Source organism: Arvicola amphibius, chromosome 3 (genome assembly GCF_903992535.2).
Source record: "Arvicola amphibius chromosome 3, mArvAmp1.2, whole genome shotgun sequence".
Taxonomy (NCBI): Eukaryota; Metazoa; Chordata; class Mammalia; order Rodentia; family Cricetidae; genus Arvicola; species Arvicola amphibius.
In genome coordinates this window covers 54,088,094-54,107,037 of record NC_052049.1, presented here as the reverse complement: position 1 = coordinate 54,107,037, position 18,944 = coordinate 54,088,094, and the positions used below count along the sequence as shown (strand labels likewise).

The following is an 18,944-nucleotide window of genomic DNA, read 5'->3' as shown; positions in this document are numbered from 1 at the left end:
TCTAAGGAAACGGAAATCCCCGTGCCTCGAGTCAGTCATTATAAAAAGCAACAGCTGTGTCCAGAGGCAGAGCGGCGCTTGGGGGTTCCAGATCTAGAGCACGCGGGCTCAAATGTCACTCCCACATGTGTGACCTTGGCAAGTGCCTTGGCCTCCTCAGGCCCGTTTCCTTGCCTGCAAACGTGCTGTGTTAAAAATGAATCAATCGCAGTTTTAACCCCGTGGCGATGTGGCCATGAGAGCGTAGGACAAAGCTAGAACATGGCAGGTAACGGATATTTATTGTCATCATTCCAGAGAATGTCTATGAGGTTTAAGACACTCAAATTCCATAAAAAGAAAGTAAATTTTACTAATTGTTACACATTGCTACATTGTTGCGAAAGGAGCGTATGACACAAATGGGAATCAAGAAAGCACTAGAAGACAGACTTGAACTCTGACTTCTGAAAGGGTCTTCTAGGGTTCATCTGTCTGACTATAACCAACAAGAATCTTACTGAGCATGGCGATTATGTTTAGCTAAATAAAGAGGGCTGTGAGCAGCATGGTGTAAGGTCCTTGACCGGCAACAGTTTACAGTCTAGCTGTGCGTGGTTAGAAAGGCGCTCTTACAAATCCTAGGACCTGAAAGCAAAAGTCATCTTTGAAAGCAAAGCCCTGTGACTTTAATAATCCTGCCATCGCTCGCAACAGTTTCGGCATTTCTTCTACCGAGACGTGTTTGTAGCTACAATAGAAATCACTTGAGAAAAGCATATTGATTGCTAGATCAGAGTCCTGCTTGCTCCCTCGTCCTCAAGCATCTAGCTTAGACATCTGAATTATTCACTAAGGTAGCTTCTCGCTGACTACGGATTATTTAAGAATGTCAAATCTACCCTGAGAGCCTGCCTGATGACCTCTGCATGGATGCACTGTGGCATTACTAAACAGAGTATACTTGGGGAGGGAAGCCGGGTCTAGGTGCCTCAACATCTCCACAGCATCTGGCGAGTCTGCTCGGGAGGGACATGTTGCTTGAACTGAAGGGACAGCAGCTCATCGATGCTCAGCAGCTGGAAGACGAGACAGGCTGATGACAGCAGCAAGGAACACAGGGCTTGAGACCGGTTCTTCCTGGTCTGTCACTTCAGAGTTTTCTTTCATTGCTTCTTATGCATCCGGCTTTGAGAGCGAAGGACAGAAAGGTCTGCCTGAAGCTGGCAGCAGATTCTCCCAGTATTCCCGTCTAGCCCTGGGTTTGGAAAATATGCACCATTAAGTAAAAGAATTTTATAAATTGTGTGTGTGTGTGTGTGTGTTAGAGAGGGAAAAGAAGAGGGGGAGGAAGGGAAGAAGAGAGGGAGGGAGAGAAGGAGAAAGAGAAGGAGGGACAGAGATACCAGATTAAAGTAGAACTTTTATTTCAACATACAGTCAGAAGAACTCTGTATATTCACACCAGTGACTTTTGCACAATTTTTGTGTGTGGGATATATGTGTACATGTGTGTACACATGCTCGTGTGCATATGTGTGTGTACACACAGAGGCCAGCTGTCTCCCTCAGTTGCCCTGGGCCTTATCTTTTGAGACAGGCTTTTGTTAAGTGTGAAGCTCAGGAATGTGACTAAATAAGCCAGCCAGGGATCCACGGGTCTCCCCACCCCTGGGACTACAGAGGTGCACAGCCGGCCAGGGATCCACAGGTCTCCCCAGCATTGAGACTACAGATGTGCATGCACTGCTATGCTTGCCTTTTCATTTGGGCTCTGGGGGTGGGAATTCAGGCCCTCGCTGCTTTCACGGCAAGCCGGTTACTGACTGAACCATCTCCCCAGGCCAGTTTCCATACTTTTAGCCTCTTTCTTTCCTGATCCCTAGGCTTCAAGGCCACCTTTCAGAGCAATGTATTTCAGTTCTAGGAGATTTTACAACTATTGATTACATTTCATCCTGAAACCTCCAGCAGAGATGTCCTAAGTCCACTCGGTATTTTAGTGAACTGAGAAGTTATCAAGACAGTTTTAAACATAACGAGGCAAAGGGTAATTCTTCAACTATGTAACCAAGAACAGAAAACAACCTTGTGGGCTCCTTATTTTTGGGACAAAAGAAAAAGAATATAGGATACTTGGTCACAGACTTTGGCGTTAAATATAATCTTACAGTTTCCCTCGCTTTCCTTAGGAAACTTGTGAAAATGGTTAATATTTTTATATGATGTAATGTCAGAACTTGAGGTTTAAAATGGCCCCCGTGCATCATGACTTTCTACAGACATTAATAGGTTTGAAAGTTCAGGGTGCAAAGGGTACTTTGGTCTCCAGATGAAGGTCTTAATCTTACTGGCTCATTGCTTTTAAGGTTGCACAGGTTATAGCAACTAAACTATTTAATAATTTAGAAAATTTAATAAATAGAAAACAAGCTATTTTCACTAATTTAAACTTATATTCATCACCAAAGTGTCCTTCGTCTTTGAATTACAGTTGGTCCATTTTTATGAATTACACCTGTGAAAACCATCTTCTTTGAAGGACACCCATAGAAAGTTCTGACAATGGTTCCTTGCCTTCAAATCTCACCAAGATGAACAAAGAAGATGTATTTACTACATAACATCATTGAGTAAACAGGACCCTAGGAGAAGGTAACCCAACGTATGACCAGCTTCCAGACCACGTAAAGGAGATGGCATTGTATTGATAGATATTGGAGGAAAGAGAACACACAGATACATTGGAAAGCAAAACAAGGCTCATAGGGCCCCAAGGGAAATGCCTTTAATAATAAAGCGATCATAACGTTTAGTATAAGTTAGGATCAGGAAGAACTCGGAGAAGACACAGGCCTATGATTCTTCTTTCAACAATGAAAGAGGAAGTTAATTAGAAATTAACTTAGAAATAACCTAGAAAGCCAGGTGTTAGACAAGAATAAAGAATGTCAGTCCAATCGCAAAGCCAATTTACCTCTGTAGAGAATTTGGACTACTGGTGGAATATAAGAGGGAAGAGAATCCACCAGACCCTGATGCTTGGGAAATCCCCCTTCAAGTGGCTCAACGTTTGCAAAGTGGAGCGGTTGATCTCCCCTGCGCTTCCAGCATGCACTGTGTTCTGAGTTGACTTTGCACAGTAGGGTATTGGGATGGAAGTGTAGAGGCCCAAGAGATGAGCGACAGCAGGTCTCAAAGGGGACCTATCCATGGTCCCTCACCAGAAATCTCAGAGGATGGCCAAGGACCTGTGACATCCACAAGACACTGCACAGGAAACTCCAGAGTCACCCAAAAAACCAAGGGTCAACAGGGCTGCTCGGGAGCAGAGAGGATCAGTCCGCACTCGAGTCTGTGCATGAGAGCGAGAGCATGGGCCGAGCCCAGGGTACGGGGCACCAGAAGATCTCCGGGGACCTGCTGGAAAAGCTGAGGGGAAAGTGGCAGTTCATGAATGTCAGAGGCAGGAGAGCAGACCAGAATCTGCTGGGGAGACTGAAGAACCTCCACATGCTCACGGAGATCCGCCAGGCTCTCAGAGTACTGCCTCTACGGGGGTGACAGGTGAGTGACAAGGAGATTTCCCTCCCACCCTCTGTCTGTCTGGGTTTGTTTAATTCATTTCTTTATGTATGAGTGTTCTGTTTTTATGCACCCTAGACGAGGGCACCAGATTCCATTATAGATGTTTGTGAGTTCTCCACAGATGAAAATTGGCTTTGTGATTGGACTGACAGTCTTTATACTTGTCTAATATCTGGCTTTCTAGTTTTTTTCTCTTTTTTTATTGACTTTTATTGAGCTCTACATTTTTCTCTGCTCTCCTCCCTGCCTCTCCCCTTCCCTCTTCAACCCTCCGACAAGGTCCCCATGTGGTTGCTGGGAACTGAACTCAGGACCTCTGAAAGAGCAGCCAGTGCTCCTAACCACTGAGCCATCTCTCCAGCCTCCAGCCTTCCCCCTATTCTGCCTCTGAAGAGGACTGAAATCATCCATAGTCCTTTAGAGGCTTCGTCAGACAGAAGAAGTTTTAAGTCTGAAACATGTTTTGACTCTTAATTCTGTGTGGAGCTGAACTCTTTTCATTGTTAAGCCGAGACCAAGTGTCCCCATTTAAGCAGTTATGAGACTTTCTACTCCCCAAGGACTCAGTCTTAGGGCATGCCAGTGTGTTCACTTTGTACCTACAAAGGAAGGAATTTCCTTATGGAGCAGGGTTAAGAGATAGGACAGAAAACATCCAATGATATGTCATGAGTGCTGCTGCTCGTATGATAACTGTTATAACATTGTACATGCCATTCTCCAGCTTTATATTTTAAAAGCAACCTGGAAGACTGAATAGTGACTACAGAATAGGACATAGTGGCTAAAAATGTTAATTGTATACTAGAAGCAGTGGAAGAACGGGGCCAGGGAAATCACTCAGTCAGAAAGTGTTTGCCATGCAAGCACGAGGACCTGAGTTCAAGTCTCAGCACCCACATAAAAGGCCAGGTCTGGTGGTGTACACTTATTATCCTGGTGCTGGGAGACAGAGGCCGGAGGTGCTTACTAGCCAGCCAGCTAATCTAATCGGCAAACTCCAGGCGCTAGTGAAAAATCCTGTTTCAAAAAATCAAGGTGGATGGCACCTGAGAAAGAATGACACCTAGGGTTGTTTTGTGAGTTCACAAGTGCCAGAACATTCTTACACACACACACACACACACACACAGACACACACACACACAGACACACACACACACACACACACACACACACAGTATGGGAAGGCAGCCCAAAAAGTAGAAGAGAGAGGGAGAGTAGAGAGAAACAGGAGAGAATCAATCCTTCCTTTAGAGTGAACTTCATATTGATGGATTAAGACATAGGTACATGATAGGGTGACTATAGAGAACAGTACTGTACCTATATATATATATATATATATATATATATATATACACACATGTACATATACATACATATATACATATATGTATATACAAATACATATATATGTATATACATATATATGCATACACACATAGATATGTATATACATACATATATATACATATATATGCACATATATACATATATATGTGTGTGTTGTAATTTTTGTATCCATTAAAAATGTCTTTTGAAACCTAATTCATATGATCACAAGAGTTGGGTCTTGGGGGCTGGGTAATTGAATCACAGTAGTAGTATCTCTAGTTAATGGGATTAGTGTCCTTATCAAAGACCTCCAGAGATCTTGACTTGACCCTTCTGTTATGAGATCCCTGTTGTGGGATATTTGTACACTGGGTGAAAATGTATTGCTGTGATTGGTTCAATAAAGAGCTGAATGGCCAATAGCTTGGCAGGAGATATAGGCAGGACTTATGGGCAGAGAGAGAGGAAGTAGGAGCTGAGTCTAGGCTGCAGGAAGATGCCAATGAGACGTGGAAGGAGTTGGACATACAGAACAAAAGAAAGGAAAAAGCACACAAGGCAAAACGTAGATTAATATAAATGGATTAATTTAAGTTATAAGAGCTAGTGGGACAAGTCTAAGCTATGGCCAAGCTTTGGTAATTAATAATAAGTCTCCATGTGGTTATTTGGGAGCTGGCTGGTGGGACGGAGATTCATTATAGAGCCCCCAACAAAAAGCCACTGTCTTTGAGAAAGTGGATCTTCACCAGTCCACTTTCACTTCACTGCATCTACCAGCAGCTTGATTTTGGACTTTAGAACTCTATGAGAAACAATTTCTGTTTGTTTTGAGATAGAGCCTCATTCTGTAGCTAGGCTGGGCTGGAGCTCACAGAAAATCGGCAAGCCTTTGTTTTACGGGTGCTTTGGCTAAGGTACAGGACCCCAGTCCTAGCCCTAATTTTCTGTTGTTTCTAAGTCCCCGGGTTAATGGTATCCTGTTACAGCAGCCTGAGTAGACCAGGACTCCCTGGGAACTGGCCAGAGAGCGGGGTAGGCTTGCTTTCGTCCTAGGCACCTTTGCACCGGGCCGGTTCTCACTGCCTTGTACACGCATCACGTTTACAGCAACACGTTGGAGAATGTATGAGTGCAACTTAAAACGACCCCACCTTGCTCGGACCCAGGGCTTGGTGTGCATGTTCAAACCACTTCCCCAGCTGCCATGTTTTTCTGAAGCCGGAGGCAGAAATCCTCTCTCTGGGGCCAGCTCCTCCGCAATGGCCCTGATGTGGTAGGGCTCAAATCCGCAGCAGCCGCCGATGTACCTGACCCCCAGGTTGTAGGCCTCTCTGGCGTATTTTTGAATGTCCCATCTGGTGGCAACTCTGGGCTCCATGCCTGCAATACAGTGATTTTTGACGGTTCTGTTACCATCTCTGTTCTGCTTTGAATGCGAAATGTGCCCCAAAGGCTCGAGTGTTGGAGTACTTTGCCCCCAACTGTGGACTGTTTGGAAATGTGTGACTTTCACCAGAGGCAGACCTTGAGGTTTGCTCGGCACCTAGGCTTCCTGTCCTCATCCGATTTCCTGTCCGTGGAGGTCATGTGATCAGATACTCCAGCCACGCCTCATCACCACGACGGACCACATCCCCTTGACTCCCAGCTACCCTTAAGTTGCTTCTCAGTAGGTATTAGGTGAAAACAACCGAAAAAGTGAGCAATGCAGCTCCTGTTTTCAAATGACATTTTCTCGGTGGGGCTTCTTCACCCAGCCTCACCCCAGGTTAAAAAAACAAATATAAGTACTAGAATGATTATGCATCCTTTGGGTAGCTTCTGTTTGGTTAACCCTGAAAGATTTCTTTTCTTACATGGCCTTATATTATAAAATTGTATCAATTTAGTCATAGTAAGAAACATGAGGGCCAGGCAGTGATGACTCATGACTTTAATCCTGGTGCTCGAGAGGCAGAGGCAGGCAGATCTTTATGAGTTCGAGGCCAGCCTAGCATGCAGAGCAAGTTCCAGGACAGCCAAGGCTACACAGAGAAACTCTGTCTTTGTGAAAACCTAACAAAACAAACCCACGAGGGACTTTTCATGCACCCGAGCTTACTGAAGGGATATTCTGGGAGGTCCACAAATCCTCCCTTGCCACAGTCAGGTGTGTGGAAGCCCAGGCTTTGCACCATCAGGTGAGCTTGTAGGCCTGAATCCCTGAGGCCCTCCTTCATGAGTCTGATGGTCTGCAAGCTGGTCTGGGGCCCAAATCGGCAGTTGACCCCAATGATGTTTGCTCCTGCCAAGGCAATAAAGAACCATTACAACTTCCAGTGAGTTCATTTGTTTGTTCTTCTTATAACAGAAGTGGAGCTGGTTGGGGTGCATGCCTGTCACCACAGCATCTGGGAGCAAGAGGGTCACAAATTCAACACTGGCCTGGGCTACACTGATTAGAAATGATTCAGTTTTATTCCAAACCAACCAACCAACCAATGAATCAGTCAACCTTGTAAGCCAGTTTAGAGGTTAGCTACCCTAGGACTTATATACAAGAAAATTTCCTTCTTGTTCTTTTATTTCCCTGACAAGACTGAGCAAACGTCGCTGCATTTCGTAGGCAGCCGCTGCACCACCCGTCTCAGCATGGCCACTTTACCTGCCTTCGCCAGCTTGACTGCACACTCTCCAGGTGTCACGTCATGCATGTCCCCCTCCGGGCCGATGCACATGGTCGCAGCCACAGGTTTCCCCACTTCTCTCAAGACTTCCACAGCCCACACAGCTTCTTCCACATGCTCAAAATACTAGGAGACAGCACTTCTTAAAACTGGCCTCAAGTTAAGGTAGGCTTTGGAATGGTAAAGCACAAATTCTGAAAAACTATTGTAACAATTACCAAATTATAATATGTGATACAGCTGGCTGACTGACGTGTCTCTAACAGGTTATGTAAAGAACAGATTTCTGAGTAAAGACTAGAATTCCATCAGTGAGACTATCTGGAGTTTTATCTAAAGATCAGTATTTGGTGACTGTTAATAAAACAAAATCACACCATTTAAAGTTGTGTGTGTGTGTGTGTGTGTGTGCAAGTTAAAATGGGCAGTGGTGGCACACGCCTTTAATCCCAACACTCAGAAGGCAGAAACAGGTGGATCTCTGTGAGTTTGAGGCTAGCCTGGTCTACAGAGCTAGTTCCAGGGCAACTAGGGCAACACAGAGAAACCCTGTCTCTAAAATCAAAACAACAACAAAAACAAAAACAAAAAAATAAGTATTTAAAATAAAAATCTTGAAGAGCACATGTATTTGTCACCAGAAGTCCCATGTGCCATCCCTTGCACCACTGAGCCACCTAGAAATAAATACTTTCCTTATTGATCTGAGGATCATCTTTTATGGAACTAGGGTTAGATCTGAAAGATGATATTCTATCATTCATTATGCTTCTCAGTGATTCGATCTCATGTCTGGTTAGGCGTCCTAGGAGCTCCGTGAAGAGGAAGAGGAAAGTGGGAAGATGTTCCCAGAAGGTTAGACTGAGGCTTAGGACACAAGATGGAGCTGATGGTGGTCAGGTATCAGTTGCAGGGTGCTTCCCAGAATCTCCCTTTGGTGCCACAATTAAAAGATGACCCTGAAATAATTGGACAAGAGCCAGAAGCAATCTCCTAGGTTTTTTTGTTTCTTTGTTCTTCTTGTTTTTTCTTTTTTTTCTTCAGAGAGATACAGGGTTTTTTCTATGTAGTGCTGGCTGTCCTGTCCTGGAACAAGCTCTATAGACCAGGCTGGCCTCAAACTCAGAGATCTGCCTGCCTCTGCCTTCCAGTGCTGGGATCAGAGGCGTGCACCACCATGGCTGGGTTTCTTTCTTTACTATTGAAAGAAATTCTATGGAAGTGTCCTGGGGCATGAAAAAGATAATCAGAAAAGATCTGAAAACAATGGCACATATCTCACCCAACTGGAAAACACTTTGGACAGTGTTCCTAGAATCTGCAGCAAGGAGCAGACAGCCCTGGGCCTCGAGGTGGTTTCTACTAGCAGACAGTGATGGGGAGAAGATCTGAGTTGGGGGTTTGATCCCAGGTAGGAACAACTGTGCTAGAAAATGGGGAAGAGATGGGAGAGCATGTCCTTCATGTTCATCCTGCCAGAGACCATTGTTATCACTTAGATATGAAATGTCCCCCAATAGATTCATGCGGCAAAGGCTTGGAACTCAGCTGGCAGAGCCAAGCACTGAGAAGGGACTGGACCACGAGGTCTCTGACTTCATCAGTCTACTTAGATGTGAATGGATTCATAATTTGACAGCATCTTTGGCAAGTAGCAGGAGGAGGGGTCTGGTGAGAGGAAGTAGGTACTGGAGGTGCCCCTTGGAGGCCATCTTGTCTCGGCTCCTTCCTTCTGCCCCCTCCTCTCCCTGGTGGCCATGCCCTGCTCTGCAATGCCCTCTCTCCGTCATGCTCTCCTGACTACTTACTCGAGCTAGGTGACTACAGCCAGCTGGCTGGGGATCAAACCTCCAAAACCGTGAGCCCAAGTGATTTTTTTCCTTAAGTTGATTTTCTCAAGTATATGTCTCAGCAATGACAACAACAAAAATCTGACTTATAGCAATCCTTTCTTTAAAATGTTATTCACATGGGATAAGCTGAGGAATAGCAGAGAGGCCGTGAGAAAGGCCAGGATGGAGAAGACAGTTACTCGGTGCTTAGTCTTGCGAGTGAGGCCTGGGTGAGCCTGAGCAGCCGCCATCTTTGCTCCGCCATTGTCTGCAATGCCCACCTCTTGCCCCTGCAGCACTTTCCGGTCTGACCTCTCCTTTGGGAGGGGATGTGTTTGTCCCGAGCCACTGTCCTTTTTTTCTCTTCTCATTGTCCCCCAAGTCAGCTACCACAATCATGTAACCTCAGAAAACAACACCCATACTGAGGCACGCTGTGGGTCCATCCCCTGCCTCACAGGAAACCCAGCATGCAGATGCCAGAGCCTTGCCTGAATGCAGTGTATTCACCTAAACCTTTGACCCTCTGCATGGAGGATATCAGAGCATAGAGCAGCCCTGTCCAGTTCTTCTAAGACCAGCCTTACCTCCGCAATCAAGAAGTCCACATTTTTCCTGACGAAAACTTCCAGTTGTAGTCGGAAAAGATTTTTGATTCTAGCTTCATCCTTGTGGTATTTGTACAGCGATGTCTGGCAGAGGCCCCCTGCCACCAAAGCATCCCCTCCATCAGCCACCTCCCTGGCCAGGTCACAGGCTGCTGCGTTTACGGCTTCCCACTGAGAGCAAGAGCAGAAACAGGAGCCTGGAGTTTTCAATGTAAGATAAAACAAGTCACAACAAGTCACAGAGGGAGCAGTCAGCAAGTCAGTCCGGCAACCTACAGTTCAAGAAGAGCTGAACATAATCTCCTCTCTTGCCAGTGACTCCTGTGTGAGGGAAGGAGAGAGGGAGGGAGGGAGGGAGGGAGGGAGGGAGGGAGGGAGGGAGGGAGGGAGGGAGAAAGGGAGAAAGAAAGAGAGGGAGGGAGGGAGGGAGGGAGGGAGGGAGAAAGGGAGAAAGAAAGAGAGGGAGGGAGGGAGGGAGGGAGGGGTGCATGTACTTGTGGAGGCCAGAAGTCAGCACCAGGTGTCTTCTTCCATTGCTCTCCATGTTGTTTTTTGAGACAAGGTCTCTCACTGAGTCTGGATCTCACAGATTTAGCTACATTCGCTGGGGAGTCTGCCTGCTTCTGTCCACCCCAAAGCTGGTGATGGGGTTATATGTGTACAGCAATGTACTTGACTTTTACATGGATTCTGGGAACCAAAACTCAGGCTTTGTGTTTATACAGCAAGTACTTTATTGAGTGAGCCATCTCCCAAGCCCTACCAGTGACTCTATATTTCCATTATTGTTATTATCCACACTGAGTTTTTAAAACATAAATTTAGACTAATTGTGAGGTATAGTGGCTCACTCCATTATTGTTATTGTTGTTATTATTATTATTATTAATTATTATCTTATGTGCATGGGATTTTGCCTGCATGTATGTCTGTGCACCGTGTGTGTGCTGATGCCTTGGAGGCCAGAAGAGAGCATCAGGTCCCCAGGGGTTGGAGATATAGACAGATGTGAGCTGCTATGTGGGTATAGGGAATTGAATCCAGGTCCCCTGGGGCAATAATTGCTCTTAACTGCTGAGCCATTTTTCAATTCCACCACATTGTATTTTAATAATTTTATTCATTCACTTTCACACAGATTATTAGCTTCTTAAGAAGAGGGTCGAACAAATTCCACAGGAGCAGGATTGAGCCAACGACCTAGGCAGAGCAGGCCTGAGGCAACAAATTCCACAGGAGTAAAACTGAGCCAGCAACCTAGGCCTGAGATGGCAAACTCATGAGTAAATTTTAATCATAAAGCAAAGAAAAGCAGCCCACAAATCACAATCCCAGAGAACCTAGACAACAATGAGGACTCTAAGAGAGAAATACATGGATCTAATCTACATGGGAAGTAGAAAAAGACAAGATCTCCTGAGTAAATTAGGAGCATAGGAACCTTGGGAGAAGGTTGAAGGGGAGGGTAGAGACAGGGAGGGGAGTAGAGAAAAATGTAGAGCTCAATAAAAATATCAAAAACATATATATAACTAAATAAGAAGATGGTCTAAGCCTCTTGTGATGGTTCGAATGTCATTGGCCCCCCATTAGCTCATAGACAGTGGCACTATTAGGAGTTGTGGCCTTGTTGTAGAAAGTGCGTCACTGTGTGTCTCTTTGAGGTCTCTTCTGCTTAAGCTTTGCTCAGTGAGACAGTTGACTCCCTGTTGTCTTCTGATTAAGATGTAGCCAGCACCATGTCTGCCTGCATGGTACCATGCTCTCTACCATGATAGTAATGGACTAAATCTCTGCAGCTGTAAGCTGCCACCTCAATTAAATGTTTCCCCTATAAGAGCTATTGTGGTCATGATGTCTCTTCACAGCAATGGGAACCCTAACTAAGGCACCTCTTTTTTATATCATCTTTGTGCTTAGCACAGAGAGCACCATAATGAGAGTCCATGGGTGCAACCATAAACATGGACATGTTGCTTCTCATTAAATGTGAGTTTCTCCAATGAACATGAGCATCCATAAACGTCAGTTGTCATGAACAGTTGGCTTTGTAAATGTTTCCTCATCCTTCATCTCATCGGCTCTTCCTGGCAGGTCTGAGCATGACTCTGTATATTATCTTTTCCAGAGCTAAGGCCAATGCGCCATGCAGGATGGTCTTCCATGAAGCCACTCAGGCAGTAGACCACAGAGTTGGGTATCAAGCCTAATTTTTGTCATTAGTAGGCCATTCTTAAGTTTACAATGTTCCCCTGTCTCCAGACAGATAAGGGGATAAAAGAACAATACAGAGTGAAGGGGTAAACAATGATTCAGAGAAATGTTCTTTCTCCACAAAACACCTCTGTAGGGATGCCTCACCCTTCCAACAGCCTGTTCTGTCTGGTCTTGTCATCTTACACATGAGCTGATGATATTCTGTATGGTGGTTTGAAAGAAAATGGCCCCCAAAAGAAGTGGCATGATTAGGAGGTGTGGCCTTGTTGGAGGAAGTGTGTCACAGTGGGGGTGAGCTTTGAGGTCTCATTTGCTCAAGCTTCCCTCAGTGTGACAATCAGTTGCCTTCCTGTTGCCTACAGATGTGGCACTCCCAGCTCCAGCACCATGTCTGCCTGCACACTGCCATGCTCCTCGTCATGAGGACTGAACCTCTGAAACTGTAAGGGAGCCACCCCAATTAAATGTTTGCTTTGTATGAGTTGCAGTGGTCATGGTGTCTCTTCCCAGCAATCAAGACCCGAAGACATTCTGTTCCATACATGAGTATGTGGAGTCATGAATTCATGACCAGTGCAGTAACACAGGAGCCCAGTTCTACCATCTCCCATGAGAAGGCTTCTTCCTGGTGGCTGCCCCCTACCCGCACCCTGGTTACCTTGCTTTCCATATTGTCCTCAGTGGCAGAGAAGGTGAACGTCTGCAAGACATCCGCTCCCGCTCTCAAGAATTCTGTGTGGAGCTGGCGAACTGCCAAGCAATTGAAATCACAATCACAAAATCAAATTCCAGAAGCTTACGTTCTCACTAGCAGCTCTCTTCCTTTCTTTCCTCCCCACCAGATCCAATTTCAAACCCAGAACTGAGAAAGCTACCAATTAAAGCCAGGAGTGTGACAGGGCCACATGCACTGCGGAGCATCCCACGGGGTTCTGCTGACTGTTCTCCAGTGGGTCCCCTGCAGAAACTAAAAAGCCTGAATAGCTCTTGTCCCCTAATCCCTTGTCTGGAGTTTATTCACATGGCAATGTGTGCAGGATGCCGCTGGCCTATTATCACCCAAGTGGGAAGAGTGAAGAAGCTCACACAGAGGGCAGCAGGCCTGCGCATGATACCCACAGCAGGCAGATTCCACAGCAAGGATGAAAGGGCCATGTGGTAAACAGCCCTGGCTGCACATAGCCTCTGAGAGGGTCACCTTCCTAGGGTGGGAATGTAGCCCAGTTGGCAGAATGCTTCCTCAGTGTGAATAAAGCCCTGAATTTGATCCTCAGCACCCTGTAAAGCAAGTGTGATCTTAGCACTCAGGTGGAGGCAGGGGGATCAGAAGTTTGAGGTTTTCCTCAGCTACATTGCTAGCTTGAGGCCAGCCTAGAATGTCTGAAAAACAAAAAGGAAAGAAAAGAAAATCCCCCTTTACTTTCATCCCACTAGCAGCCCCTTCTGGCTAATTCAACATATCCAGTTTAGCTGAAAGATCTTTCAAAAGTAAGACAAAAATGAAAAAGTCCCAAAAGGCACCGGAGAAGCAAAGTCCTCCACGGAAGCGGGTGTCTGAGCTGTCTTGGGAAATAGCACAAATGGGCTCAGGGATCCAACAACGTGTGGGCAGCTCATGGTGGTAAACTCATTTCTCCTCACAGATGGCCCATGTCCTGCCTTATGTGACAGACAGAGGAGTAGATTCTCAAAGAGGTCAAGGGTCTTGTTTAATAAACTGCTGTTATGGGAAAGAACCAAGCTAGGACCCCAGCTTTCTCCTGTGACTGATGTATACATGAATGAAATCCGGTAGATCCAATCCACACTTCCAGTGTGTGGCCTGATCTCCCCTCTTATTCTTTGGGCTTGGTCCCCCGACTCTAGAAAAGCAAGGGAAATCAATAAAGCCAGGCATAGTTAAAGCACCATTGTAAGGTACCAACCGACTGCAATGGTTTCTAGCTTCTAACTCTTTCAGTTTTATTTTTTCCCCAGGTCAGGAAGATGCATTCTGGTCCCTAGAGCCAGGCTGTCTGCTTCATTAAGCTGGTGGTGGCCGTCAGCCATTATTACCATGGCCATGGCTGTTATCTACAGTGCACAACCTTCAGCAGGATGAATCTAAAGCAACTAAGGATTTTTGCTAGCTTACAAAAGCTCTTGAATAGCTAGAAGGGAAATTTCCAAGGAATAAACAGTGAAATATATATATATATATATATATATATATATATATATATATATATATATATATAAAACACCAGTGTTTACTTAAGAAAATATGAGTGGAGAGAGGGAGAGAGAAAGGGAAGGATAGAGGGAAGAGAGAGAGGGGGAGAGAGGGGGGAAGAGGAAAGGCAGGGAGAGAGAAGGATACTGTTCCCTGTGCTTCAGTCCACCCTGCCTTAGCCTCCACCCCTTGGCAATTGTGCAAGGGAAGCAGTCCTTAGGAAATGCTTGCTGTTGTTCCTTGGTTGGTGTTTCCTTTGTTGGTGTTGAAGTCAACTGTTACTTGTACATACACTACCAGGTGCCGTGGTACTCACCTGCACTTGGATGCTCCACCACTGCTTCTGGGGTCCAGAGCCCGGCCTTCACGAAGCCTCTCTTCTCCAGCGTGATGAGAAAGCTGCCGTCCCCAACCACAACCTCCCCGCTGTCCAGGCGCTCCAAAATGCCCTAGGAAAGAGGCGGGAGACTCAGCAGGCTCTCTCCTCACCCTGCTTTTCCTTGTAAAGCCACTTCCAATTTTTGACATGTGGATTTTGTGTTCTTCAGGCAATAGTTCTGCTAAAATTATATCTAAGAGTGTTTCAGAAGATACTGCAGCATGATTCCTGGCCAATCTAAACACCTATTTTGTGCAGTTAAGGAGCTATGGGTACTTTATTTTTTCTCGATTGACAGTTTCTGGACCAAACATACTAAAAGCACTGATTAACCTGATAGTCATTTTAGTTTTTTATGTTCTGTCTTCATTACTAATATACTAGGGGTTGGGGGCACAATATCTTCAACTTAAACAAACCCCCAAACTTGTAGGCTTCCTGGCTGCTGGGCGTGGCCTTGTCATAGCACTGGCCAGCTGGACAGGCAGAAGCCATCTTTCCCATTCTGACTGGAGTGTCATCATGTCACCTAGGGGCATAGAATCATCTTGTAGCCCTGCCACCCTCGGTTGCTCTCAATGTCAGGGGGAGCCAACTGGTAATATGGTTTTGCAGGATGACCCAGCATAGCCACAGCAGGTAAGCGCGGCTTACTTTTACATCTTGTTGGGTGAGAGATGCAAATCACCTCCCTGGGTTAACCAATTTGAGAATCAAATTTACTAAAACACATCACCCAGTCCTTGAGGGGAAACCGTTACTCCAGGTTTCTCGCTTAGGTTCCTTCTTCTCGTATTCAACCTTGCAGCTTGTGTCTGTGAAGCATTTCATGGCTCCCTCGCCCCTATTGACCCAGCCAGTGGATTACTGAATGATCTTAATACACCCCACTGTCCTTCTGTCGGCCTTCGCCTTTCCTTGTGCCCTGACAACTTCAGCACCTTCGTCCATGTGTGCAGCTGTCCAACAGCATCCGGTCATTTACCTGCCTCGCTTCGATGGTTGGATGTGTGGGGTAGGTGACATGGGCAGGTGACACACCTTATTTGTCTATGTTCTTCTCACCTCTATCAGCATCCAATGAAGGAGAGATTCTTAGGGAACTCTGCCAGCTGAGACAGCAGAGGTACCGAGAGGTTCTGAAAACATCGGATGCACCACAAGTGGTAGTGGCTGTGTCCTGAGAAGCAGAGGCAAAGCCTGGCACTCTTCCAGAAAAAATCAGCAGGCTTTAAAAGGAACTATAATGCAGATTTTGACTACTGTGTCTTTGTGAGACGGGGTAGAGGTCAGACATTTTCTTTTCTTTTCTTTCTATTATTATTATTATTATCATCATCATCATCATCATCATCATTATCTTGTTTTTTCAAGACAGGGTTTCTCTGTGTAATAGCTCTGGCTGTCCTGGAACTCACTCTGTACATAAGGCTGGCCTCAAACTCACGGAGATCCACCTATCTCTGCCTCCCGAGTGTTGGGACTAAAGGCGTGTGAAACCACTCAGCTCATTTTCCTTTCTTATCTGGAAGCTTGTCCAATGTTTTCTTTAGAAATTTGTTACCTTTTATGTGTTTTGTGTATGTGTGCACACGTGTGCATGTGTATGCAGTGACCTAAGAGCCCGCAGGGCAGCAGATCCACTGGAACCGATTACAGGTAGTTGTGAACTTCCTAACATGGGCGCTGGAACTGAGCTCGGGTCCTCTGGAAGAGCAGCCAGGGCCCTTGACTGTTGAACAACCTCTCGAGCCCCTTGCCCAGCATTTTAAAGTCTCCATTTTTCTTTGTCATCATTATCAGAATAACAGGATTTTGGAAATCTGAAGCCCGAGCAGCCTGTCCCTCCTTGTCTTTCCCTCCTCACTTAGTTCTAACGCCAGCTTAGGTGAGACCGGGGAGAGGATGCGAGGATGTGGGTTCACCTGCAGCAGTCCTCCCTTCTTGTTCACCCTCCATCAGGCAGTGCACCTGCTGATCTAATGGTGGGGGCCGGGGGTGCCTTTACATCCCTCTTCTGGAAGGTATCAACCTGAAACCTCTGCATTCACCATCTGGGCTCAGGCTGAGACTGTTGATTCACAGGGGAGGCCACTCAAACTGCCTAAGCAGCCCCCTGTCTGCCTGTCTTTGCTTGGGGGTGGGGTGGGAAAGAGGCAGTTTCTGTGGTTTGAGGAATGGGGTGGAGGCACAGGTGACCTGTGCTCGCCAGCTGAGGAGAGATAGATCCGGAGTTCTCTCTCAGGAACACATTAACAGGGACCAGCACATAAATACGCTGTTCCAGGAGCAGAGTCCCAGAGGAATGGGCACAGAATGTTTTCAAAATCTTAAAAAAAAAGGACAGAGTTTTACCGTGTAGCCCTAGGTAGGGGAAACTCACTATGTAAACTGGGCTAGCCTCAAACTCAGAGAGCCACCTGCTTCTGCTTCCTGAGTGCTGGGACTACAGACATATATCACCACACTGGCCCCACAAAACCTTTTTAAAAAGGTGAATAGCCGGGAGTGGCGGGGTGCAGTCTTTAATCCCAGCACTTGGAATTTAATTTAATCCCAGCAGAGGCAGGTGAAGGAAGGCAACACAATGCATTTCAGAAAGTCAGGTGAAAGAAGGCAACACAATGCTCTTCACCTTAAAAGGAGTCTTTTTGTTTTGGTTTTTCAAGACAGGGACAGCCCTGGCTGTTCTGTAACTCGATTTGTAGTCCAGGCTAGCCTCAAATTTAGAAGAATCCACTTGCCTCTGCCCCCTGAGTCCTGGAATTAACGGCATGCATGCGCCACCACCCCAGGTAAGTCTTTTAAACAATCTCATTTCTTTCCTACATTTCAATTTTTGTCATTAGAAGAACATCTCTCAGTGAGCTATGAAACCTAGGCTCCACATTTTGTGTGGGACCCTGACTAGTCTTTTGTCCGTGTGTCTGTAACTATTGCTCAGTTAGGGGGAGTCTATGCTGCGTGACGTCACCATTGCCCTCAGTCCTTTCTCACTGGGAGCTGTTAATGGCTGACTAGCAATTTAGCAAGGGGTTGAACTTGGACTTCTCTCAATCCCTAGTGTAGGTCACCTCTGTCCCCAGTTTCTTAGCATTTCTAAAACAGAGGTGCCCCTTTCTTGCTTCCACTGCCCCAGGATTCTGAATTATGTCCGGGAGGACGGTTCTGGTGGGTCCTGGGTGTCCCCTCTTCCAAGTTCATGCCTTTCTGGTTGTTTGGCTATTCATTGTTTCCACAACATGTCCTCAGTGTTGTGGGAATGAAGTCCAAATCTGGTCGCCATGGGAGAAGGGCCAGATGTGGGGCTGCCTTCTGAAGGCAACAGAAGGGACTTACACTCCCGGCCCTGAGAAATGCAAGGTGTCCTTGTTTCATACAGGACAGGCATGAAGCCGCTGGGCCTGGTTGACGCGCTTACGAAACCTGAGGGAAACTGACAGAAACAGGGGTAGATGAACCCCAGGGACTATCTATTGCATGTGCTTCCTTGAAAGAGAAAAATAAGGTTCCCTTAAATCCAAAAACTTGACCTCAGATCCTTCCTCTGCCCTGAACGTGATCACCAACTCTGAGTAGGTCGCCTGACTTTTGAGTCTCAGTCCCCACCCAACCTCCCATCCCCCCACCCCTGCTCCGCAAACTGGAGACAGCAAGCAGCAAATGCAGATACTCTGGGCTGGGTAAGGGGTCCACGAATGCTAATCCACTTGCAATCCGGTAAACTGAGGCTCTGGGCTGCATGTACCGTTCTAATAAGGTCTTAGGGGTTTGACTGAAGCGGGATTTGAACTTCGCTGGAAAGGAAGAAGGCCTGAGCAACACTCACCTTCTTGGCCCGCGGGCCTCCGGCTGGTGCCATGTTGCCGCGATTGTGCAGGCGCGGGTCCCGGTGGCACCGGTCCCGGCGGCGCCTCGGTGCCGGATCCCGCCCCTCTGTGGGAGGACCCCCCTCCCGCCCTCTCTCTCCCCACTCTCTCTGCCTCCTGCCTAAGGCCACAGAACGTGTCATCAGTGCTTTGGCCTCCCCTCCGCCATGCTCCGCCCGGGCGCGCTGCGGCTTCGGGGTCTGGCACTGCGGGGCTCCCCTGGGCGCCCTAGTTCCACCGGCCGCCGGGAAGG

General features: G+C 46.6%; 3 protein-coding genes across 4 annotated transcripts in view; 2 read left to right on the top strand and 1 right to left on the bottom strand.

The window, feature by feature from the left end:
- The window catches only part of LOC119809223 (charged multivesicular body protein 1a-like), a 16,094-nt gene extending 15,015 nt beyond the window's left edge, over positions 1 to 1,079 (top strand). The window contains 1 exon segment of the mRNA XM_042054685.1: positions 937 to 1,079. Coding sequence (XP_041910619.1) covers positions 937 to 1,079 — 143 coding nt within the window.
- Bhmt2 (betaine--homocysteine S-methyltransferase 2) lies at positions 263 to 18,793 on the bottom strand. Its single transcript, XM_038323572.2, has 8 exons — positions 18,652 to 18,793; positions 14,760 to 14,892; positions 12,890 to 12,981; positions 9,994 to 10,185; positions 7,553 to 7,700; positions 7,010 to 7,192; positions 6,060 to 6,288; positions 263 to 1,237 (listed from the first exon to the last, which is right to left on the bottom strand). Exons 1-8 carry the CDS (start codon positions 18,682 to 18,684, stop codon positions 1,156 to 1,158), a joined length of 1,092 nt encoding a protein of 363 aa, XP_038179500.1. The 5' UTR covers positions 18,685 to 18,793; the 3' UTR covers positions 263 to 1,155.
- The window catches only part of Dmgdh (dimethylglycine dehydrogenase), a 64,749-nt gene continuing 64,591 nt past the window's right edge, over positions 18,787 to 18,944 (top strand). For both annotated transcript variants that reach the window (XM_038323569.1, XM_038323570.1), the window contains exon 1: positions 18,787 to 18,944. In XM_038323569.1, coding sequence (XP_038179497.1) covers positions 18,859 to 18,944 — 86 coding nt within the window. In that variant the 5' untranslated portion in view covers positions 18,787 to 18,858.